This window comes from Haliotis rufescens, unplaced genomic scaffold (genome assembly GCF_023055435.1).
Source record: "Haliotis rufescens isolate VD_foot unplaced genomic scaffold, xgHalRufe1.0.p SCAF_9, whole genome shotgun sequence".
Taxonomy (NCBI): Eukaryota; Metazoa; Mollusca; class Gastropoda; order Lepetellida; family Haliotidae; genus Haliotis; species Haliotis rufescens.
In genome coordinates this window covers 5,910,631-5,930,396 of record NW_025964383.1, presented here as the reverse complement: position 1 = coordinate 5,930,396, position 19,766 = coordinate 5,910,631, and the positions used below count along the sequence as shown (strand labels likewise).

Here is a 19,766-nt window from a genome sequence, read left to right as displayed (position 1 = left end):
GTTGGCAGGAGGTGAGGTGTGTGTCTTGTACTATCTGCTGTTGGCAGGAGGTGTGATGTGTGTCTTGTACTATCTGCTGTTGGCAAGAGGTGTGATGTGTGTCTTGTACTATTTGCTGTTGGCTGAAGGTGAGGTGTGTGTCTTGTACTATCTGCTGTTGGCAGGAGGTGAGGTGCGTGTCTTGTACTATCTGCTGTTTGCAGGAGGTGTGATGTGTGTCTTGTACTATTTGCTGTTGGCTGAAGGTGAGGTGTGTGTCTTGTACTATCTGCTGTTGGCAGGAGGTGAGGTGCGTGTCTTGTACTATCTGCTGTTTGCAGGAGGTGTGATGTGTGTTTTGTACTATCTGCTGTTTGCAGGAGTTGAGATGTGTGTCTTGTACTATCTGCTGTTGGCAGGAGGTGAGGTGTGTGTCTATTTCCATCTGCTGTTTGCAGGAGGTGAAGTGTGTGTCTTGTACTATCTCCTGTTTGCAGGAGGTGTGATGTGTGTCTTGTACTATTTGCTGTTGGCTGAAGGTGAAGTGTGTGTCTTGTACTATCTGCTGTTGGCAGGAGGTGTGATGTGTGTCTTGTACTATCTGCTGTTGGCAGGAGGTGAGGTGCGTGTCTTGTACTATCTGCTGTTTGCAGGAGGTGTGATGTGTGTCTTGTACTATCTGCTGTTGGCAGGAGGTGAGGTGTGTGTCTTGTACTATCTGCTGTTGGCAGGAGGTGAGATGTGTGTCTTGTACTATCTGCTGTTGGCAGGAGGTGAGGTGTGTGTCTTGTACTATCTGCTGTTTGCAGGAGTTGAGATGTGTGTCTTGTACTATCTGCTGTTGGCAGGAGGTGAGATGTGTGTCTTGTACTATCTGCTGTTGGCAGGAGGTGAGGTGTGTGTCTTGTACTATCTGCTGTTTGCAGGAGTTGAGATGTGTGTCTTGTACTATCTGCTGTTGGCAGGAGGTGAGATGTGTGTCTATTTCCATCTGCTGTTTGCAGGAGGTGAAGTGTGTGTCTTGTACTATCTGCTGTTGGCAGGAGGTGTGATGTGTGTCTTGTACTATCTGCTGTTTGCAGGAGGTGTGATGTGTGTCTTGTACTATCTACTGTTGGCAGGAGGTGAGATGTGTGTCTATTTCCATCTGCTGTTGGCTGAAGGTGAGATGTGTGTCTTGTACTATCTGCTGTTGGCAGGAGGTGTGATGTGTGTCTTGTACTATCTGCTGTTTGCAGGAGGTGTGATGTGTGTCTTGTACTATCTGCTGTTGGCAGGAGGTGAGATGTGTGTCTATTTCCATCTGCTGTTGGCTGAAGGTGAGATGTGTGTCTTGTACTATCTGCTGTTGGCAGGAGGTGAGATGTGTGTCTATTTCCATCTGCTGTTGGCAGGAGGTGAGATGTGTGTCTTGTACTATCTGCTGTTGGCGGGAGTTGAGATGTGTGTCTTGTACTATCTGCTGTTTGCAGGAGGTGTGATGTGTGTCTTGTACTATCTGCTGTTGGCAGGAGGTGAGATGTGTGTCTATTTCCATCTGCTGTTTGCAGGAGGTGAGATGTGTGTTTTGTACTATCTGCTGTTTGCAGGAGGTGAGATGTGTGTTTTGTACTATCTGCTGTTGGCTGAAGGTGAAGTGTGTGTCTTGTACTATCTGCTGTTGGCAGGAGGTGTGATGTGTGTCTTGTACTATCTGCTGTTTGCAGGAGTTGTGATGTGTGTCTTGTACTATCTGCTGTTGGCAGGAGGTGAGGTGTGTCTTGTACTATCTGCTGTTTGCAGGAGGTGAGGTGTGTGTCTTGTACTATCTGCTGTTGGCAGGAGGTGAGGTGTGTGTCTTGTACTATCTGCTGTTTGCAGGAGGTGTGATGTGTGTCTTGTACTATCTGCTGTTGGCTGAAGGTGAAGTGTGTGTCTTGTACTATCTGCTGTTGGCTGAAGGTGAAGTGTGTGTCTTGTACTATCTGCTGTTGGCTGAAGGTGAGATGTGTGTCTTGTACTATCTGCTGTTGGCTGAAGGTGAAGTGTGTGTCTTGTACTATCTGCTGTTTGCAGGAGGTGAGGTGTGTGTCTTGTACTATCTGCTGTTTGCAGGAGGTGAGGTGTGTGTCTATTTCCAACTGCTGTTTGCAGGAGGTGAAGTGTGTGTCTTGTACTATCTGCTGTTTGCAGGAGGTGTGATGTGTGTCTTGTACTATCTGCTGTTGGCTGAAAGTGAAGTGTGTGTCTTGTACTATCTGCTGTTGGCTGAAGGTGAAGTGTGTGTCTTGTACTATCTGCTGTTGGCTGAAGGTGAGATGTGTGTCTTGTACTATCTGCTGTTGGCTGAAGGTGAAGTGTGTGTCTTGTACTATCTGCTGTTTGCAGGAGGTGAGGTGTGTGTCTTGTACTATCTGCTGTTTGCAAGAGGTGAGGTGTGTGTCTATTTCCAACTGCTGTTTGCAGGAGGTGAAGTGTGTGTCTTGTACTATCTGCTGTTGGCAGGAGGTGTGATGTGTGTCTTGTACTATCTGCTGTTGGCTGAAGGTGAGATGTGTGTCTTGTACTATCTGCTGTTGGCAGGAGGTGAGATGTGTGTCTTGTACTATCTGCTGTTGGCAGGAGGTGAGGTGTGTGTCTTGTTCTATCTGCTGTTGGCTGAAGGTGAGATGTGTGTCTTGTACTATCTGCTGTTTGCAGGAGGTGAGGTGTGTGTCTTGTACTATCTGCTGTTTGCAGGAGGTGAGGTGTGTGTCTATTTCCATCTGCTGTTTGCAGGAGGTGAAGTGTGTGTCTTGTACTATCTGCTGTTGGCAGGAGGTGTGATGTGTGTCTTGTACTATCTGCTGTTTGCAGGAGGTGTGATGTGTGTCTTGTACTATCTGCTGTTGGCTGAAGGTGAGATGTGTGTCTTGTACTATCTGCTGTTGGCAGGAAGTGAGATGTGTGTCTTGTACTATCTGCTGTTGGCAGGAGGTGAGGTGTGTGTCTTGTTCTATCTGCTGTTGGCTGAAGGTGAGATGTGTGTCTTGTACTATCTGCTGTTGGCAGGAGGTGTGATGTGTGTCTTGTACTATCTGCTGTTTGCAGGAGGTGAGATGTGTGTCTTGTTCCATCTGCTGTTGGCAGGAGGTGAGATGTGTAACTTGTTCAATCTGCTGTTGGCAGGAGGTGAGGTGTGTGACCTGTTAGTTCTATAGTGATTGTAGGTTCAGTAAGGCTGTCCAGTGTGTGACTTGTTAGTTCAATAGTGATTGTAGGTTCAGTAAGGCTGTCCAGTGTGTGACTTGGTAGTTCTATAGTGATTGTAGGTTCAGTAAGGCTGTCCAGTGTGTGACTTGTTAGTTCAATAGTGATTGTAGGTTCACTAAGGCTGTCCAGTGTGTGACTTGTTAGTTCAATAGTGATTGTAGGTTCAGTAGGGCCGTCAGTGTGTGACCTGTTAGTTCTATAGTTATTGTAGGCTCAGTAAGGCTGTTCAGTGTATGACTTGTTAGTTCTATAGTGATTGTAGGTTCAGTAGGGCCGTCAGTGTGTGACCTGTTAGTTCTATAGTTATTGTAGGCTCAGTAAGGCTGTTCAGTGTATGACTTGTTAGTTCTATAGTGATTGTAGGTTCAGTAAGATTGTCCAGTGTGTGACTTGTTAGTTGTATAGTGATTGTAGGTTCAGTAAGACTGTCCAGTATGTGATTTGTTAGTTGTATAGTGATTGTAGGTTCAGTAAGGCTGTCCAGTGTGTGACTTGTTAGTTCCATAGTGATTGTAGGTTCAGTAAGACTGTCCAGTGTGTGACTTGTTAGTTCTATAGTGATTGTAGGTTCAGTAAGACTGTCCAGTGTGTGACTGTAGCCTAGTTGCTTGACTACCTTTGGAATTGTTATCTTGGTATCAAGACTTACTGAAACACCAACCTACACTTTCGAGTATTCTTTTCATGATATGTATTATATACCAAAATCAATATCAAAATTCGAAGCTGTGTTGTCATACATTGTTCTTGTACTGATTATTCGTTGTCACCCATCCACAAATATTCATAACCTCCCAAATGAAAATACATGTTCCTCACACCTAAGTTTAGATACTTTCAGACAATTTTGTTTTTTTGTATATATAGCATGATCACCATGTCAAAAAAATCTTCATATTATTATTTGGTTATTTGCAAAAACAAGTTGCATATACATAACCTGATTCAAGCCTTACATATATGAGGTTCTATTGAAACAGAGTTGGCCGTCAGTATGTCTTCATTCGTATGAAGATGACTTTGAATCAGGTGTATCATAGTACACTGGTGGCTATAGTTGCTGTGAATTTCTCCGCTGCCCAGTTGATAGAAACAGTGAGAGGCTTTCAGACTAACACTAACACTAGCACACACAAACACACACACTAACACTAACACTAACACATGCACATGAACACTAACAATAACACTAACCTGCACACACTAGAAGACACACTAACGTGCGTGCACACACATGCACATGAACACTAACAATAACACTAACCTGCACACACTAGAAGACACACTAACATGCGTGCACACACACACACATGGAGTAAAGTGTGTGGTCCCTGTTTAGTGTAGGTTCAGTAGGGTAACTGTTGTCAAGGTTGGGTTAATTCAGTGGTGTACTTGGATGATACACATCTGATTGACAGTGCTGTCAGGGTAGTTATGTGATATGTTTTGACAGGTGGAAATTAAACAATGGTCATTCCTTGGATGTGTGCCCTCACTCTCCTGCCACACTGATTGGCTGTGACAGATGTAGTTCAGGTTTAGTGCAACAGTCACCACCACCTCTGTGTCTATACCAAATGAAGAACATTGTTATTGCTGTAGAGAAATTATCATGAAAGTATAAATGTGTTAGAATTCTGGAAATAATGTCCTGAATGGGGACGGGTAAGGGTGTGTAAAACAGTATGTATATAGTTCACTTTTCATGCCCATGATTACAAAACTGTATCAGCTCATGGTATTAATAGTGACATGTTTGCATTGTTGATATTCTTCAACAGTTGCCGTGCATTACACAAAGGTTAATTGAGTTGCTTGTCTTTTCACTGTGACCTCTGTGTGACCATAGGCAGCTTATGGTAGCTGCCTTCACTGTGAAGTGTCTGGTCATTTAAAGTGATGTGTGTAGGCTATTCTCAGCCATTCTCCTGTTTGATGGCCATATTTGTGTTGCCAGGATACACAGAAAAAACATTGAGAAAACATTCCATACTGAATGATGTTGTGACAAGAAATATTGACGAGAGTAGCAGATTTCCTTGCTTGACAAGGTCATAATGTGGCCACACACACGCTGAAAGAAATTACGGATGGAAAAATAGTCCTAGATAGACACACAATATGGAGTTATTTCCCTTATCAGCAATTTCCTGAGCTTTGTGTCCATGTGGGACCAGGTGACCTATTCTGTGCTCCTTTCATCTCAGGAGGACAACCCTAGCTCGCATGTCATAGAATTCTCAACTAATGCCACTAGTAATATAGTGGAAATAGTACAGAACTGTCCACCTATCTCTCCAATGTGTAAACCATGTTTTTTTGATAAGTTAGTTTAGCATGTTGTTTTATATGTTAGTGAGGTGATGGATGATATATGGGTGTACATGCCTCAGACTACGCTGTCAAGTTTCTTACCTTTGTGCATATAATGTTGTTATCAGTATGCAGATTACAACATCTGTAGATATTGATCAGCAGGTTATTACAATAGCATGGGGACCTGGTCTAAATAACATTGATAAGAAAGGTGGCGTGTCACATGCGTGTCACATGCTTGTCACTTGGACAACCTGAATGCTCCCACAGTCACAAGCAGGCCAATATCAATGTACGGTAGTTTTACCTTTTGTATTCGCTGATTTGATCAATGTAGGAATACTCAAACAAATCTGGTTAAGCTTTGGAAGCAGTTGTAAAACTTAAACTAAGTTTGAAGTAAATATGTTGTGCTTTTTCAGCAATGGTTCTTGATTATAAGTATTTTTGAAGATCTGGCTCAGAAATATGATAAACATGATTGATAGAAGTTTATGTATGAATAGAAATTAGCACAAGTGTGAGCCAGTTTGCCCAATGTTTAAAGAGAGTTAATGACAATACTGTATCCTTCCATATTAGTATGTTTTTGGAGGCAAGATTTTCAAGGTTGATAGCTAAGTTTCATTAGATGCAGTACCTGTTGTCTTATTTATCTAAAAGATTCATAATTGGGATATTTTCTAGTTGACATATCGATCAAAGATGGCTCTACAGTCCAGAGGACTTTATCATGCAGAAGGTTTGATAACTCTTACTTCTAGCTGCATTTCTGACAACATGAGCAGTTAAAAGAGTGTTAAATTGCTATATTGATAATGAGCAGCTGAAGCCAACGATCTGCCGGAGACAGACCATGATTGACCGATGGTCACTAACAATGCCTTGTTGTATGTGCAGCTGCCTTACCATATCTGGTTATTGACAACCTACGTGACGACCTAAGTTTTCATCACCTGTAATTCAGTCCCATTTCATCATGCACATGAGCTAGGTTCCTAGAGGTGAGGTGGCATAGGAGCAGCAGTTAGTGCTCAACACATATCAAGGTAGGTATTTCCATCTCACATGGAAAGGTTGTCTGTTGTGGAATTTGATATTTTCATAGGAATTCAACTCCCTTCTTGTAGTTCTCCAACTGCTTGTGTCCCAATTTTCAACTGCGAGTGTTCCAGTATGCTGCGACTATATCTGTCTGAAACACTGAGAACCTTCTTCAAACTGAGATCCTGAGATCATTCTTGAAACTGAGATCCTTCTTCTCACTGAGATCCTCAGATCATTCTTGAAACATAAGAAACTTCTTCACATTAGCTGAGATAATCTTATCGCTTTGCATTCGTTAAATGAGATCCTTCATCACATTAGCCTGGATCATTCTTTACACAGCAATCTATCTTCACACAGAGATCCTTCATCACATTAGCCTGGATCATTCTTTAAACTGAAATCTATCTTCACACAGAAATCCTTCATCACATTAGCCTGGATCATTCTTTACACAGCAATCTATCTTCACACAGAGATCCTTCATCACATTAGCCTGGATCATTCTTTACACAGCAATTTATCTTCACACAGAGATCCTTCATCACATTAGCCTGGATCATTCTTTAAACTGAAATCTGTCTTCACACAGAAATCCTTCATCACATTAGCCTGGATCATTCTTTAAACTGAAATCTATCTTCACGCAGAGATCCTTTATCACATTAGCCTGGATCATTCTTTAAACTGAAATCTATCTTCACACAGAAATCCTTCATCACATTAGCTTGGATCATTCTTTAAACTGAAATCTATCTTCACACAGAAATCCTTCATCACATTAGCCTGGATCATTCTTTACACAGCAACCTATCTTCACACAGAGATCCTTCATCACATTAGCCTGGATCATTCTTTACACAGCAACCTATCTTCACACAGAAATCCTTCATCACATTAGCCTGGATCATTCTTTACACAGCAACCTATCTTCACACAGAGATCCTTCATCACATTAGCCTGGATGATACTTTACACAGCAACCTATCTTCACACAGAAATCCTTCATCACATTAGCCTGGATCATTCTTTAAACTGAAATCTATCTTCACACAGAGATCCTTCATCACATTAGCCTGGATCATTCTTTACACAGCAATCTATCTTCACACAGAAATCCTTCATCACATTAGCCTGGATCATTCTTTACTCAGCAATCTATCTTCACACAGAAATCCTTCATCACATTAGCCTGGATCATTCTTTACACAGCAATCTATCTTCACACAGAGATCCTTCATCACATTAGCCTGGATCATTCTTTACACGGCAATCTATCTTCACACAGAGATCCTTCATCACATTAGCCTGGATCATTCTTTACACAGCGATCTATCTTCACACAGAAATCCTTCATCACATTAGCCTCGATCATTCTTTACACAGCAATCTATCTTCACACAGAGATCCTTCATCACATTAGCCTGGATCATTCTTTACACGGCAATCTATCTTCACACAGAAATCCTTCATCACATTAGCCTGGATCATTCTTTACACAGCAATCTATCTTCACACAGAAATCCTTCATCACATTAGCCTGGATCCTTCATCACATTAGCCTGGATCATTCTTTACACAGCAATCTATCTTCACACAGAGATCCTTCATCACATTAGCCTGGATCATTCTTTACACGGCAATCTATCTTCACACAGAGATCCTTCATCACATTAGCCTGGATCATTCTTTACACAGCGATCTATCTTCACACAGAAATCCTTCATCACATTAGCCTCGATCATTCTTTACACAGCAATCTATCTTCACACAGAGATCCTTCATCACATTAGCCTGGATCATTCTTTACACGGCAATCTATCTTCACACAGAAATCCTTCATCACATTAGCCTGGATCATTCTTTACACAGCAATCTATCTTCACACAGAAATCCTTCATCACATGAGCCTTGATCATTCTTTACACATCAATCTATCTTCACACAGAAATCCTTCATCACATTAGCCTCGATCATTCTTTACACAGCAATCTATCTTCACACAGAGATCCTTCATCACATTAGCCTGGATCATTCTTTACACAGCAATCTTTCTTCACACAGAGATCCTTCATCACATTAGCCTGGATCATTCTTTCCACAGCAATCTATCTTCACACAGAAATCCTTCATCACATTAGCCTGGATCATTCTTTACACAGCAATCTATCTTCACACAGAGATCCTTCATCACATTAGCTTGGATCATTCTTTACACAGCAATCTATCTTCACACAGAGATCCTTCATCACATTAGCCTGGATCATTCTTTACACAGCAATCTATCTTCACACAGAGATCCTTCATCACATTAGCCTGGATCATTCTTTACACAGCGATCTATCTTCACAGAGAGATCCTTCATCACATTAGCCTGGATCATTCTTTACACAGCAACCTATCTTCACACAGAAATCCTTCATCACATTAACCTGGATCATTCTTTAAACTGAAATCTATCTTCACACAGAGATCCTTCATCACATTAGCCTGGATCATTCTTTACACAGCAATCTATCTTCACACAGAAATCCTTCATCACATTAGCCTGGATCATTCTTTACACAGCAGGGTTATCCTGGAAATTTTTACCTATGAGAGAAAATCTTTCCTGGTCCAGAAGCAATGAAAATGTTTTGAGTGTGATGAGATTTTGCTTATTAATGGACATAAATTTGTCTGCAAACACTGAAAACTGTATGTGATTTTTGTTATTAGTGGCTCGAATTATGATGCAATTAATGTTACTAAGTTACGTAGATATATCCTTGTGTATCCTATGTTCAAACACTTACTTATTCCAGTGCAAATATGTAAAAACAAGTGTATGTGTTATTGGATAATTAGCACTGTCAACTGAAATAAAATATTTATTATTAATCCAAATGTGTTTGTTGTTATTACGGTATGTCAGCTATGTCACCAGTTAAAGAATCCATATATCCAGCTATTGAATGAAAATACTACAACTCCCTACCTGAAATTAATTTATAAACACTTTTTTTAAGAAAATATATGCAAGATCCCAACAATTACATCTAGTTTTTAATTAATCATCATTTTTAGAAGTAACATAACTTCACATAACATCACTGCCACAGGCTAATTTGCATATCATGTGACCAGACTTTTCACTCATTTTTAAACAAATGCTGAAATCAGAACAAAGTGGCGCTTTACATATTATTTTGCATAATTATATAAATATTCTACAAAAATTGCAACTGTGAGACGCACGACAATACATTTAAACATCAAAGCAATGTGTATTGCTACCTCTCAGTATGGCTTCCATGAAAACTACCCATATGGAAATAGTTGTTCATGTTTTGAGATATTTTCTCATTGAAAGTTAACTGATGAGTAGACTCGTCAAAACTGAAACAGAAGAAAATATGATCATTGTTGCAGTAATATGAGTTGGTGCTGTCGCGGTATGTGGTAAAGCGGGCACTATAGAACGGGGTAAACACAGGCTGTAAGTATCAGAGAGACACACGATTTCGCCAAAATTAATGTAATAATGTAAACATTATTGATTGAAATTTTGAATAAAATTACTTTAACAGAGTACAAACATAAGTTCAGATATACAATGAACACTTAAGTGGTGTAACTAAAGGAGTAACTTGCATAAATCAATGCAGATTTATTGGCATCCTATTTCCGATGACAGATCATGACAGTAATATATATATATACTGACAGCCTGAAATGTTACTACAGAAAAGTCTGGGCGTATCATACATGAGAGATATATTTTTTCAGGATTTAATTGGCCATAATTACAGATGTGTAGTATACACAAGTGTGTATTATACATGAATAAATATGTTTTGTGTACATTGATCAGCCGGAAGGGGCGCTTATTGTGAATGTTCACTTATATATATGCAAATATCGCCGTGGGCGTTTAAAAGAATGGGGCGCTGATTACATCAGTTATGGTAGTGCTTGGAGCATGAATTCCAAAATCGTTGAATATTTAGGAGATAAACATACTGTGTATTAATGTAGAGCTACCCAAGTGAAAATAATAGTGGGATCCCGGTGGGATCCCAGTGGGATGGCAAATCCCAGTGGGATCCCGGTGGGATCCCGGTGGGATTTCTATCCCAGTGGGATCCCACTGGGATCCCAGTGGGATTTCCATCCCGGTGGGATCCCACTGGGATATGGTAATCTCAGTGGGATATATATGTATATATTAATTATCATTTAAAAGTTATCCCAGTGGGCTATTCCTACAAGAAGCATATATGCATATATCTAAAGTATGTAGCAAAGTAAATATCTGCACAAAATCAAAACATTCTTGTTGCAAATTATGCTTTAAGAGCAGAAAACCTAATTATAATTAAGAGATGCAGGGTTTAAAATAACACAAGTCCGCTAGTCCGACGACAAGCATAGAATTAATAAGCTCTTTCAACAACGTAGGCCGGTACATCTGCAAAGCCGTATAGTCACGTCAAAATAGTTTATAAATTTATGAACCTATCTGCCATATCATTCTTGTATTTAATCTATCACATTTTACTATGTCTGGAATACGTATTCAATTTCAATTTATCATTTTCTATAGATAGATCTAGATTAAAAAAATATTCACTATTTCTCGCAATGTTGTAAATAAAATTCTCGGACACATGCAAACTTTGACAACATCGAACATGTCAAAGTGGACAAATAAGACGTTGCACGCAAATCTTTAAATATATTATACAAATTAATAAATAAAATTAACAACAAAAATTGTCAAAAATTGTCATTACATTTTATTATTTCCATGTTTTCGTGCGATCGCGTGTAATGTTAGTCAAATGACATCTCTGCTTTCGTCGCTTCGATTTCTCTGCTCGGACACAATGATTGATGCAAACATATATGCATGAGAAATCTTTGTCACAGCTCGTATACTAGCACGAAGTTCCATATTTAAACAATAGATAGCAATTTCCTGCTTAAAACGTTTATAATGTAAACGATGTAACAAAAACCTTACGTCTAAACATGAAATTGCACGAGGAAAGCTACCACAGCAGTAATTTGATTGGCTGCCCTAGGTCACGTGCTCAAATTTGACCAATCACGAACTTTGTAGCAGATTTCGGCAAGAAAGCGTCATTAGAAACCGATTTTTATCCAATCAAATATCATGTTACTGCTACGAAAGGACTCCAGTCGATGTAGACGACTTCCTGTTCATGCACATGGCAGATTTCGACGAACGGTTATTCACACAAAACTTCGAAGACGGATGTATTTCTTCATGTTACTGAGCGGACAGCCGTTATGATCGGGAAATGGGTGATGACAGATACTATATATATTTCTTTTTAAAACAAGTTTCTCATTAGGTAAATAATAAAAAAATAAAAGAAATAGATGTAAAAGTAAATATAATTGAATTTTATGAAATCTTTTATTTGCCGATGAAAGTCAAATTTGCGCTTGACGTCATGCATGTGTTCGCAACGAACCTAATTAAGTTGTAAACGAATATAGCATTCTGTAAGTAATGAAAACATAAATTATTTCCTAACAGCTTAGATGCATTTGCATGGTATATCAGTACAGGTAGTTGAAAAAATCATATTGCCATGGCAATTTCAGATCACAAAACACAAACAATCAGGAATTTACATTGTTATTATTTCCATGTATTTACAGAAGAAAACATAGATTTGTTATTTACATGTTATTACAGAGGAAAACATCAATGTATTGTAACAATTGAGTGAACTTTCACTTCTTGAAATAGAAAGCATCAAGAAGTACTGCCCACTAACTACATACAGCTTGCTTCTCTTAGTTTGTTTCATGTGCTTTTTATCTTTAAAATATTTACTGGTACATAATTAACAAGAGGCCCATATGGCCTGTATTGCTCACCTATATATTTACACAATCATGACAAAATATACATTTGCATTGTACATGTATATATACTACTGCAAATAATTCGTAATTTTGGCAAATCTGACAGCATGAACGTGTACTTCTCTAGATACAAATATAGCATATATATCTGAACCATTTCCATGTTATGATCCAGGATCTAATTTTCCAGAGGCAAGTCTGGTCCCCGGGGTGAATCCTATTGGCATAGTTGTATTATTCACTTCCTAACAAACAAATGTATACAATATAACGGTTTATTTTTGGGTGGGCATAAATTCTGTTTGGAAGTCCGTCAAGGTTCTAACTCCATTGGGAGTGCTGAACAGATGAACAGAAGGGCCAGTCCTGCATTTTAGCATGGATGTATTGTGTAATGAACATGAGCATGGGTATATAGATAGCATAGGGATTTCGACGATATTTTAAGTAATTATGACCCAAAGTCCATTCGGGTTGCAATAGACTCAAAGGCATATTTTGGTAACATGATGTCAAGTATATGTATATATTGATTCCAATTTAGAACTAAATTTCTCCCATTGGGCCCAACTCCATCTATACAATGACGATTTTTTTTAAAATTGAAAATCACCCCATCTGTATGGCAAGACAACTTCTAGAATTTACTTGTAAATCAGCTATTAAGCCCCACCCACTTTGTTTATACACCACCAAGTTTTCTTGGCCAAATTAGGCAAGGGGTCACACCTTTGCTAAAAAATAAAGTTTGCTTGGACATATTTTGGTACTAAACTTAGTACAAATCTAATCAGCCATTCTGGACTAGTCAACCAAATAAATTTTAGAAATTAACATCCAATGGGAAATAACTTTGGTCACTATGCTGTAGTAATGGTTAAAGGGAAAAGCTGCGGTACATCACAGGATAATTATAACTTCACATGACTATTCGGAATAAAACATATATGAAAACAAAGGCAAAGTGTTTATATACAAATTAAGTTGCTTGCAACCAAATATGGTTGATATCTAGAGGGTGTCATAGCTGTGTTATGAATTACCTGTTCATCATGTTCATACACTTGCATTGCATCTGAATAAACGTCACAATGTCACCTTCTTTCAAAATGTTCATTTATGATACATTTTAAAACATTTGTGCTGTTATTCATATTTGTAGCTAAATTCTGGCTATCATTAGTGCAAAAGACTAATTTGCTTTTGTGACTGACATGATGGACATTCCTTTCAACAACCTGTATACAGCGTTAGAAACTAAGTTTAAGTCCACTAGTCCTAAAGAAAGGCTCCAACCAAAATGTCTTAGTTGTGCTCAAACTGGTTTGGTGGAATTGCAATGTACATCACATTGTTAATGCTAATTTGAATACATTTCTTGTGGATATGATCAACTGGAAGAAGTATTTCTTCTTTTGAATCTGTTACCAAAATGATGTGTTTGAAGATCATACCACGATATTTTTGCAGTCTGTCAGACACAAGGCTAAAATCTCCATCAGGTCCTAATGTAGAGACATTAAACAGCTTAACAACTGCAAACAATTTGTCTTCATTATCTATGAAGTACAGAATTGAACCATAACGGGTTGCGTCATTGTAGATGAAGGAAATTGTGTACGAATTTCTGATTTTGCAACGCTGGTATTCTGCACTCCATAGACGATGACCTTTGTCAGTTGCACAGCGGAAGAATTTGTGAACCAAGCCATGTAACTGGAATTGCTCTACAGTTGGGTCATCTGCCTTCAGTTGTCTCCTCTTTCCCAGTACCTGAGCATCCTGTTTTTCATCATCCTTTTCGCCCCTGCATTAACAGCAAAAATGTAAAAATATTACATTGAAAATATACATATATATGTCATATATTAGAATTTCTGAAAGGCCAGAAATATCTTGGTATAGTAATCAGAAACAAAATTTGTTCTTACAAAGTACATGAAGTAAGAACATTAAGAAGTTGTTAGTGATGAATGTAACAAATAGAGACAAGAAACAATAAATTGTACTTCAATTTGAAGAGCTCTACCAATAATCGAAAAATAACCATGCATAGTCATATTGATAATTTTACCTACATGGTAATCTTGCTGGACAGAAGCTTGGCAAGCCTTTTTGTGTCATCACTCTCTGTTCTTTTAATAATATTTTTCACCAAGCCAGGAAGTGAACGTGTCATAGATATGGCACAGGAGATCTTGAAAAGTAAATATATTTATCTTTATACCATGTTTTACATCATTGCATGTATGTTATAAGGGTTACTCTGTTTTTCAGGGCATTATCATTTGCAGAAGCCAGAGGTCTTCCATTAACTGTACTGACGAAGGAGGGCAGTTGAAAAGACAGAGGGCTTCTGCAAATGATAATGCCCTGAAAAATAGCAATAACATTATCATAGCTAAGATGGAAGGAATTTGTTATCAAGTAAAAAAAGACAACAATATCAGTTTTGAAACATTTACTGTTATCAACACGAATGTCACTGACCCACTTTTACAAATATAGAAACATCATAGAAGAAACCAGATGACGTCACTATTGAACATGACTACACGTATCCCTATCCTATGACGTCACCTAACGTGATAATGGCCTGTCGTCAAGTAATATGAGGGCATTATCAAGTTACAGTGGCCCGATCATTCCTGATAACATGCAGGCGCTTTAATCATAATTCTATCCATTTTAGCTATAATAAATAATATTTAATTAGAATCAATGAAATCTATACTGTAGTACAATTTAAAAAGTTCCTTTTTATGTTAAAGTTATATCTGTTTTCTTTAAAAACAAACAAACCATTATTTATTAAGGTTGATCTAATAAAGATCAATCAGCAACAAGCAGCGTACAGAATCTTCGAGTGAGTACCTGATGATTGATGTGTCTTGTTCCGTGTATCATACTTTTCAAGTGTGCATTCATTGACTCGAAACCAAAACATGAAAAGTTCCACAGTGGCCCAAACAGCCGAACAAAGTGAGGAAGGTGGGTCAGCATGTGTATGTTCATGCTCTGTTTGGCAATACCTAAATTGAAAAGGAAACATAACATAAATATCATTGAATTCATCCTAACCCCATCTTGAGTGAGTGAGTTTTATGCCGCTTTTAACAGTATTCCAGTCATATCACAGGGTTTCAGCTTAAAGTGGGAGGAAAGCCCGAAGTAATGCACATCTGAGTCGTTACCACTTCGGTGAAACCCACGAGCATGGGTATGGTGCTGACAAACCTAGAAACATAATTGGGGTGTAGCAGTATTGGAACCCACAATCATAGGTTTCAGGCGTGCCCACGGGACGCAATTCTGCAATTTGCAGCGCCTTAGACCACTGGGCCACCCATCTTGAAATTTACAGTTTGTACATACATTTCAATATGAATGTAATTATATATCCTAATATTATTTGACATCACATTTTGCCAACTTCAAAAGTGCTATACAGAATTATTCATCTTTACAAATTTCTATTCTTACTTAAATTGTTTCTAAAAATGTCATATTATGCAGATTTCCATAATTTTACTTTGGAAGTGATTTGCAATCAAGCTAAGCAACATAACTAACTCGCCATATATGTCAGGAAACACAGTACAGAAGTCTGTCAACATGTCTTCGGCAACACTGATGTCTTCCACTGTTACAACTTCCTTTGTTAACAAGCTCATTGCATACACAAGCAAGAAGTAGTGGACACTGACTGGATATTTCAACAGACCCCTAAGCACAGGAATTGAGAAGTGTATCAGCCATTCCCGGCACTCAGTAGCTGAAACATGAAATCCACAATTGATACATATGCATGGACATACGCACATCAACCAAAGCAAAGATGCATTATGGGATCCACAAATATCTTGTGAACCGTCCCAACTATTGCTGGGACAACTTTATATGACAGTATATTTTAGTGAGTGAGTGAGTTTGATTTTACGTCGCTTTTAGCAATATTCCAGCAATATCACGGCGGGGGACACCAGAAATGGGCTTCAAACATTGTACCCATATCGGGAATCGAACCCGGGTCTTCAGCGTAACGAGCGAACGCTTTAACCACTAGGCTACCCCACCACCCACAGTATATTTGAAGATACAGGCTGATGTAAAATGCTACAGCTGACCTTTCCAGTGAGCATGCTCAGCTATGCTGCTTGGTTGTCGGGCTATGAAATCCGGCACTTGGATGTGTAGGAGCCTCCTATCCATCAGTGCAATCTGGAACAACACACGAACCTTGTTAACACAGATGATGAGGCTTACAAAGTTGTTTTCAAGACAGCACGGGTATTACTTAGCATCAAAACAAGTAGGGGTGAAACGATACAGCAAGGTCACGATACGATATGTATCATTGAAATGCTAATTTTGCGATATTTGACTGACAAAAATGCTGATGTCATTTAATGATTAGTAAGTGAATCAAGACAGAAAATAACATGGTGTATTGTATTGTCACTTGAAAGCACCGGTGTACCGATGTATCGTTTCACCCTTAAGAACAAGTTCATCAAAATTACACAATTGTACAATTATTTAAATTACACTATGAACGAAGTTTGCCCTTGGAGAAAGACATGAGTGAAAAGAAACATTGTACCTTATCTCCAATATAAAAGGATCTGTTCTTGTGTGAAGGACACAGCCAAAGTTTCAGCAAAGCCTTCACTACTCCAAGGAGCACACAGTGCATCCAGTCGATTGGACAAATCTTGGATAAGTCAACATGCTTTAAGGCAAGGAGGGCAGAGCCACCTTTCATTCCTCTTACCTAAACATAAAAATAAATGAAAATCATTTATTTGCAAGTCTGACATGTACTGGACAAAAGTAGACCATAAATATATATACAAATCTAAAACTGGCGCCCACAGGACATGTCGCTTGGGTGAGATCATGCAATATCTACATTGTAAATATGGCTTCTACATTGTAGATATTGCTGCAATGAAATTGCATCACAATGCTTTGAATACCATTGTGATGTCATTGGTTACCATGATGTCACAGTGAAATGACATTGCAAATGGCTCTGCTTCTGAAGCTGTTAGCTTCTACCTTTTTACACTTAGACACTGCTTATTACTGTCAACCAAACTGAAAAAGGTGGAGGAATGATGTAGTATCAATAGAATCTCACCCTTGTGTCTTTTAATATCTAATATTTATTTACAAACTACATAAATATAATAAATACTTACAGCTTGTCCACTTTGAACAGCTGTGCGAACATCATTCACCATGGACTTGTGAGTTCTTTGTGAGCTTTCTCCAACTGGATAATACCTGTGAAGTGGGCAATTTGGCTGAGTCTCTCCCTCTGCATGACAAACATTGCATCCATATTTGCCATTAAACTGTTTCATGTTTAAGACCATGGCTCTGGCTGGCAAATCAACACATACGGCTAGTAGGAGTCCTTTGACAAATTTCTTTCCCAAAAAGGTGTCAATTTCAATTCCTGAAACAAAATTTGGACTTAGTTATGAAATAATATAGTTCATTCTTTCACATTGGACATGATATATACACTGAAAGTTTAAGTGTGTCCAACATTAGGTCATCATAACCATTAGGTTAATAATTATATACACAAAATAATGGTTGCATGCTTGTATGAGAATGATTTAGTGCACAGAACATACCCTTTTGAAAACGATCGAGTGTCTGCATTAGACTTGCCAAATAAGTCTGCATGTTTGGTTTCTCTGATTGGCAAAACAACAGGCATGGCAGTAGGTACCTCCTTGAAAACCTGAAATATTTGTAAATTAAACTTGAAATGGCAATTGCTACATTTGAAAAAAAACATGAAGTGCCTTTATCACAGTCATTACATAGGCAAGTGATAAAATATTGTTTATATTCTTTCATTTGTACATAATTAAAATACCTGCACCATAAACCACATAAATTTGCCAAACGATATGGCACAAGTAAGAGCTGAACTATGGTCTAACAAACATACCTCAAAGCTATTGGAAGTTCATTTATCGCCAGATAGACTGGCCACAAGCTGCCTTTCTTTGATGAGGAATACACAGCAACCCCATCTATACAGGAAACAGAATTGAATTATGCACATATCATTTTTTTTAAAACAAGTGTTCAATGGCCAAGATTTGAAATTGCTTCAAGTACAAACAGCCATTTTTCTTCCTTTAAATATGTATTGGCTGATGTCACTCATCAAGTTATCAAATCTAGAGCACTGAATAATTCCCTGTTATCTGATTGGTTGTATAATTATATCGGAAACTATAAGCACATTGTGGGAATGCACTTCTCAAGAACATTATTGTTTGAAAAGAGTTTAACAATTACCAGTATTCAACAGAAAAGAAAGCTGAACTGTGTTGGAAGGCTGAAAGTCCGACTGGTCACATAGAAGCTTCCTGTACTCCGATCCATCCCTTATATCTGCCAATTGTCCATCCTTTGATGATTCCGTCTCCTTCATTACTAACTTGCAGAAGTGCTCATCTGAACAAAGAAAAAGAATCCATATATCATAAATATATAATTCATGTACCTGGTATATATCCTTCAAGCTACATAGAAGTACTGTGTTTATGTATTACACTGAGAGACAAATGAGAACACTCGACTATTTAAATCCGAATTCTAGAAAATATTGCAAATTACGTATTGACGAAAATATTTCTTTGGAAGGCACAATTAGATTCTAGACCATGTAAAGTAGAGTTATTACTTTATGATAATCTGATTACAAACCTTTGAACAAGTCTTTTATCTGTTGTTCAACGTCTAAATTGTGATATTCCAACACAGAAGATTCGTCACAGTGTTGACATCTGTTTTCACCTGCTGGAATTTCGATCTGGCAGGTCTCACAGTAGAAATGTACTGTGGGTTGCTTAGATTCCACAGATTTTCTGAGCTGATCCTTGATTTTGTAAACAGACATTTTCAGTGTACATGTGGGTGGAAACAGTGACTTGACCAACAAGATCAGATCGGAAAATGCTTCTTTGGATAAGGAGTGTTTTATTGCATACAACATCAACATTGTATACAGTGATGTTTTTGAATGGGGACATCCTTCAAAAATTGGAAATTCACGTGATTCATCCTTAAGTGTTTCATTTTGATACTCTTTATTTGCTTCAAAATCTTCTGAAAATGCGTCATCGTCAGAAGACAATTGTTCGCTGGAACTAGAGGGCAATGACGAGGTCGATAACGATAGTGAGTCACTTGATACATCACTGGATATGTCACTGTTAGTGTTACCGACAGATACATTTATTGAAGATTCATGTTCATGATGGGTATTGTCACCTATG

At 38.4% G+C, this 19,766-nt stretch overlaps 3 protein-coding genes across 9 annotated transcripts in view; 1 reads left to right on the top strand and 2 right to left on the bottom strand.

Moving 5' to 3' along the window:
• LOC124151447 (muscleblind-like protein 2a) overlaps window positions 1–19,766 on the top strand; it is a 411,834-nt gene that overhangs the window by 193,424 nt on the left and 198,644 nt on the right. The window lies entirely within an intron of this gene.
• Window positions 10,606–15,610, bottom strand: LOC124135241. The gene is made up of 3 exons (XM_048390573.1): window positions 15,331–15,610; window positions 14,535–14,653; window positions 10,606–14,263 (listed from the first exon to the last, which is right to left on the bottom strand). Exons 1-3 carry the CDS (start codon window positions 15,529–15,531, stop codon window positions 13,762–13,764), a joined length of 822 nt encoding a protein of 273 aa, XP_048246530.1. The 5' UTR covers window positions 15,532–15,610; the 3' UTR covers window positions 10,606–13,761.
• LOC125377412 lies at window positions 15,823–19,410 on the bottom strand. Its single transcript, XM_048390564.1, has 8 exons — window positions 19,195–19,410; window positions 18,784–18,942; window positions 18,428–18,512; window positions 18,105–18,214; window positions 17,661–17,920; window positions 17,060–17,230; window positions 16,584–16,677; window positions 15,823–16,231 (listed from the first exon to the last, which is right to left on the bottom strand). Exons 1-8 carry the CDS (start codon window positions 19,385–19,387, stop codon window positions 15,960–15,962), a joined length of 1,344 nt encoding a protein of 447 aa, XP_048246521.1. The 5' UTR covers window positions 19,388–19,410; the 3' UTR covers window positions 15,823–15,959.

Coding starts and splice junctions, on each gene's coding strand:
- LOC124135241 (XM_048390573.1), bottom strand. CDS start 15,531: ATGAATTCAATGATATTTATGTTATGTTTCCTTTTCAATTTAGGTATT. Junction 14,654..15,330: donor CAAGACACATCAATCATCAG/GTACTCACTCGA, acceptor TTACTTTTCAAG/ATCTCCTGTGCCATATCTAT. Junction 14,264..14,534: donor CTGTCCAGCAAGATTACCAT/GTAGGTAAAATT, acceptor CTGTTAATGCAG/GGGCGAAAAGGATGATGAAA.
- LOC125377412 (XM_048390564.1), bottom strand. CDS start 19,387: ATGTCTGTTTACAAAATCAAGGATCAGCTCAGAAAATCTGTGGAATCT. Junction 18,943..19,194: donor GATAAAAGACTTGTTCAAAG/GTTTGTAATCAG, acceptor TTCTTTGTTCAG/ATGAGCACTTCTGCAAGTTA. Junction 17,231..17,660: donor CTGTTCAAAGTGGACAAGCT/GTAAGTATTTAT, acceptor TTTTATGTTTAG/GTAAGAGGAATGAAAGGTGG.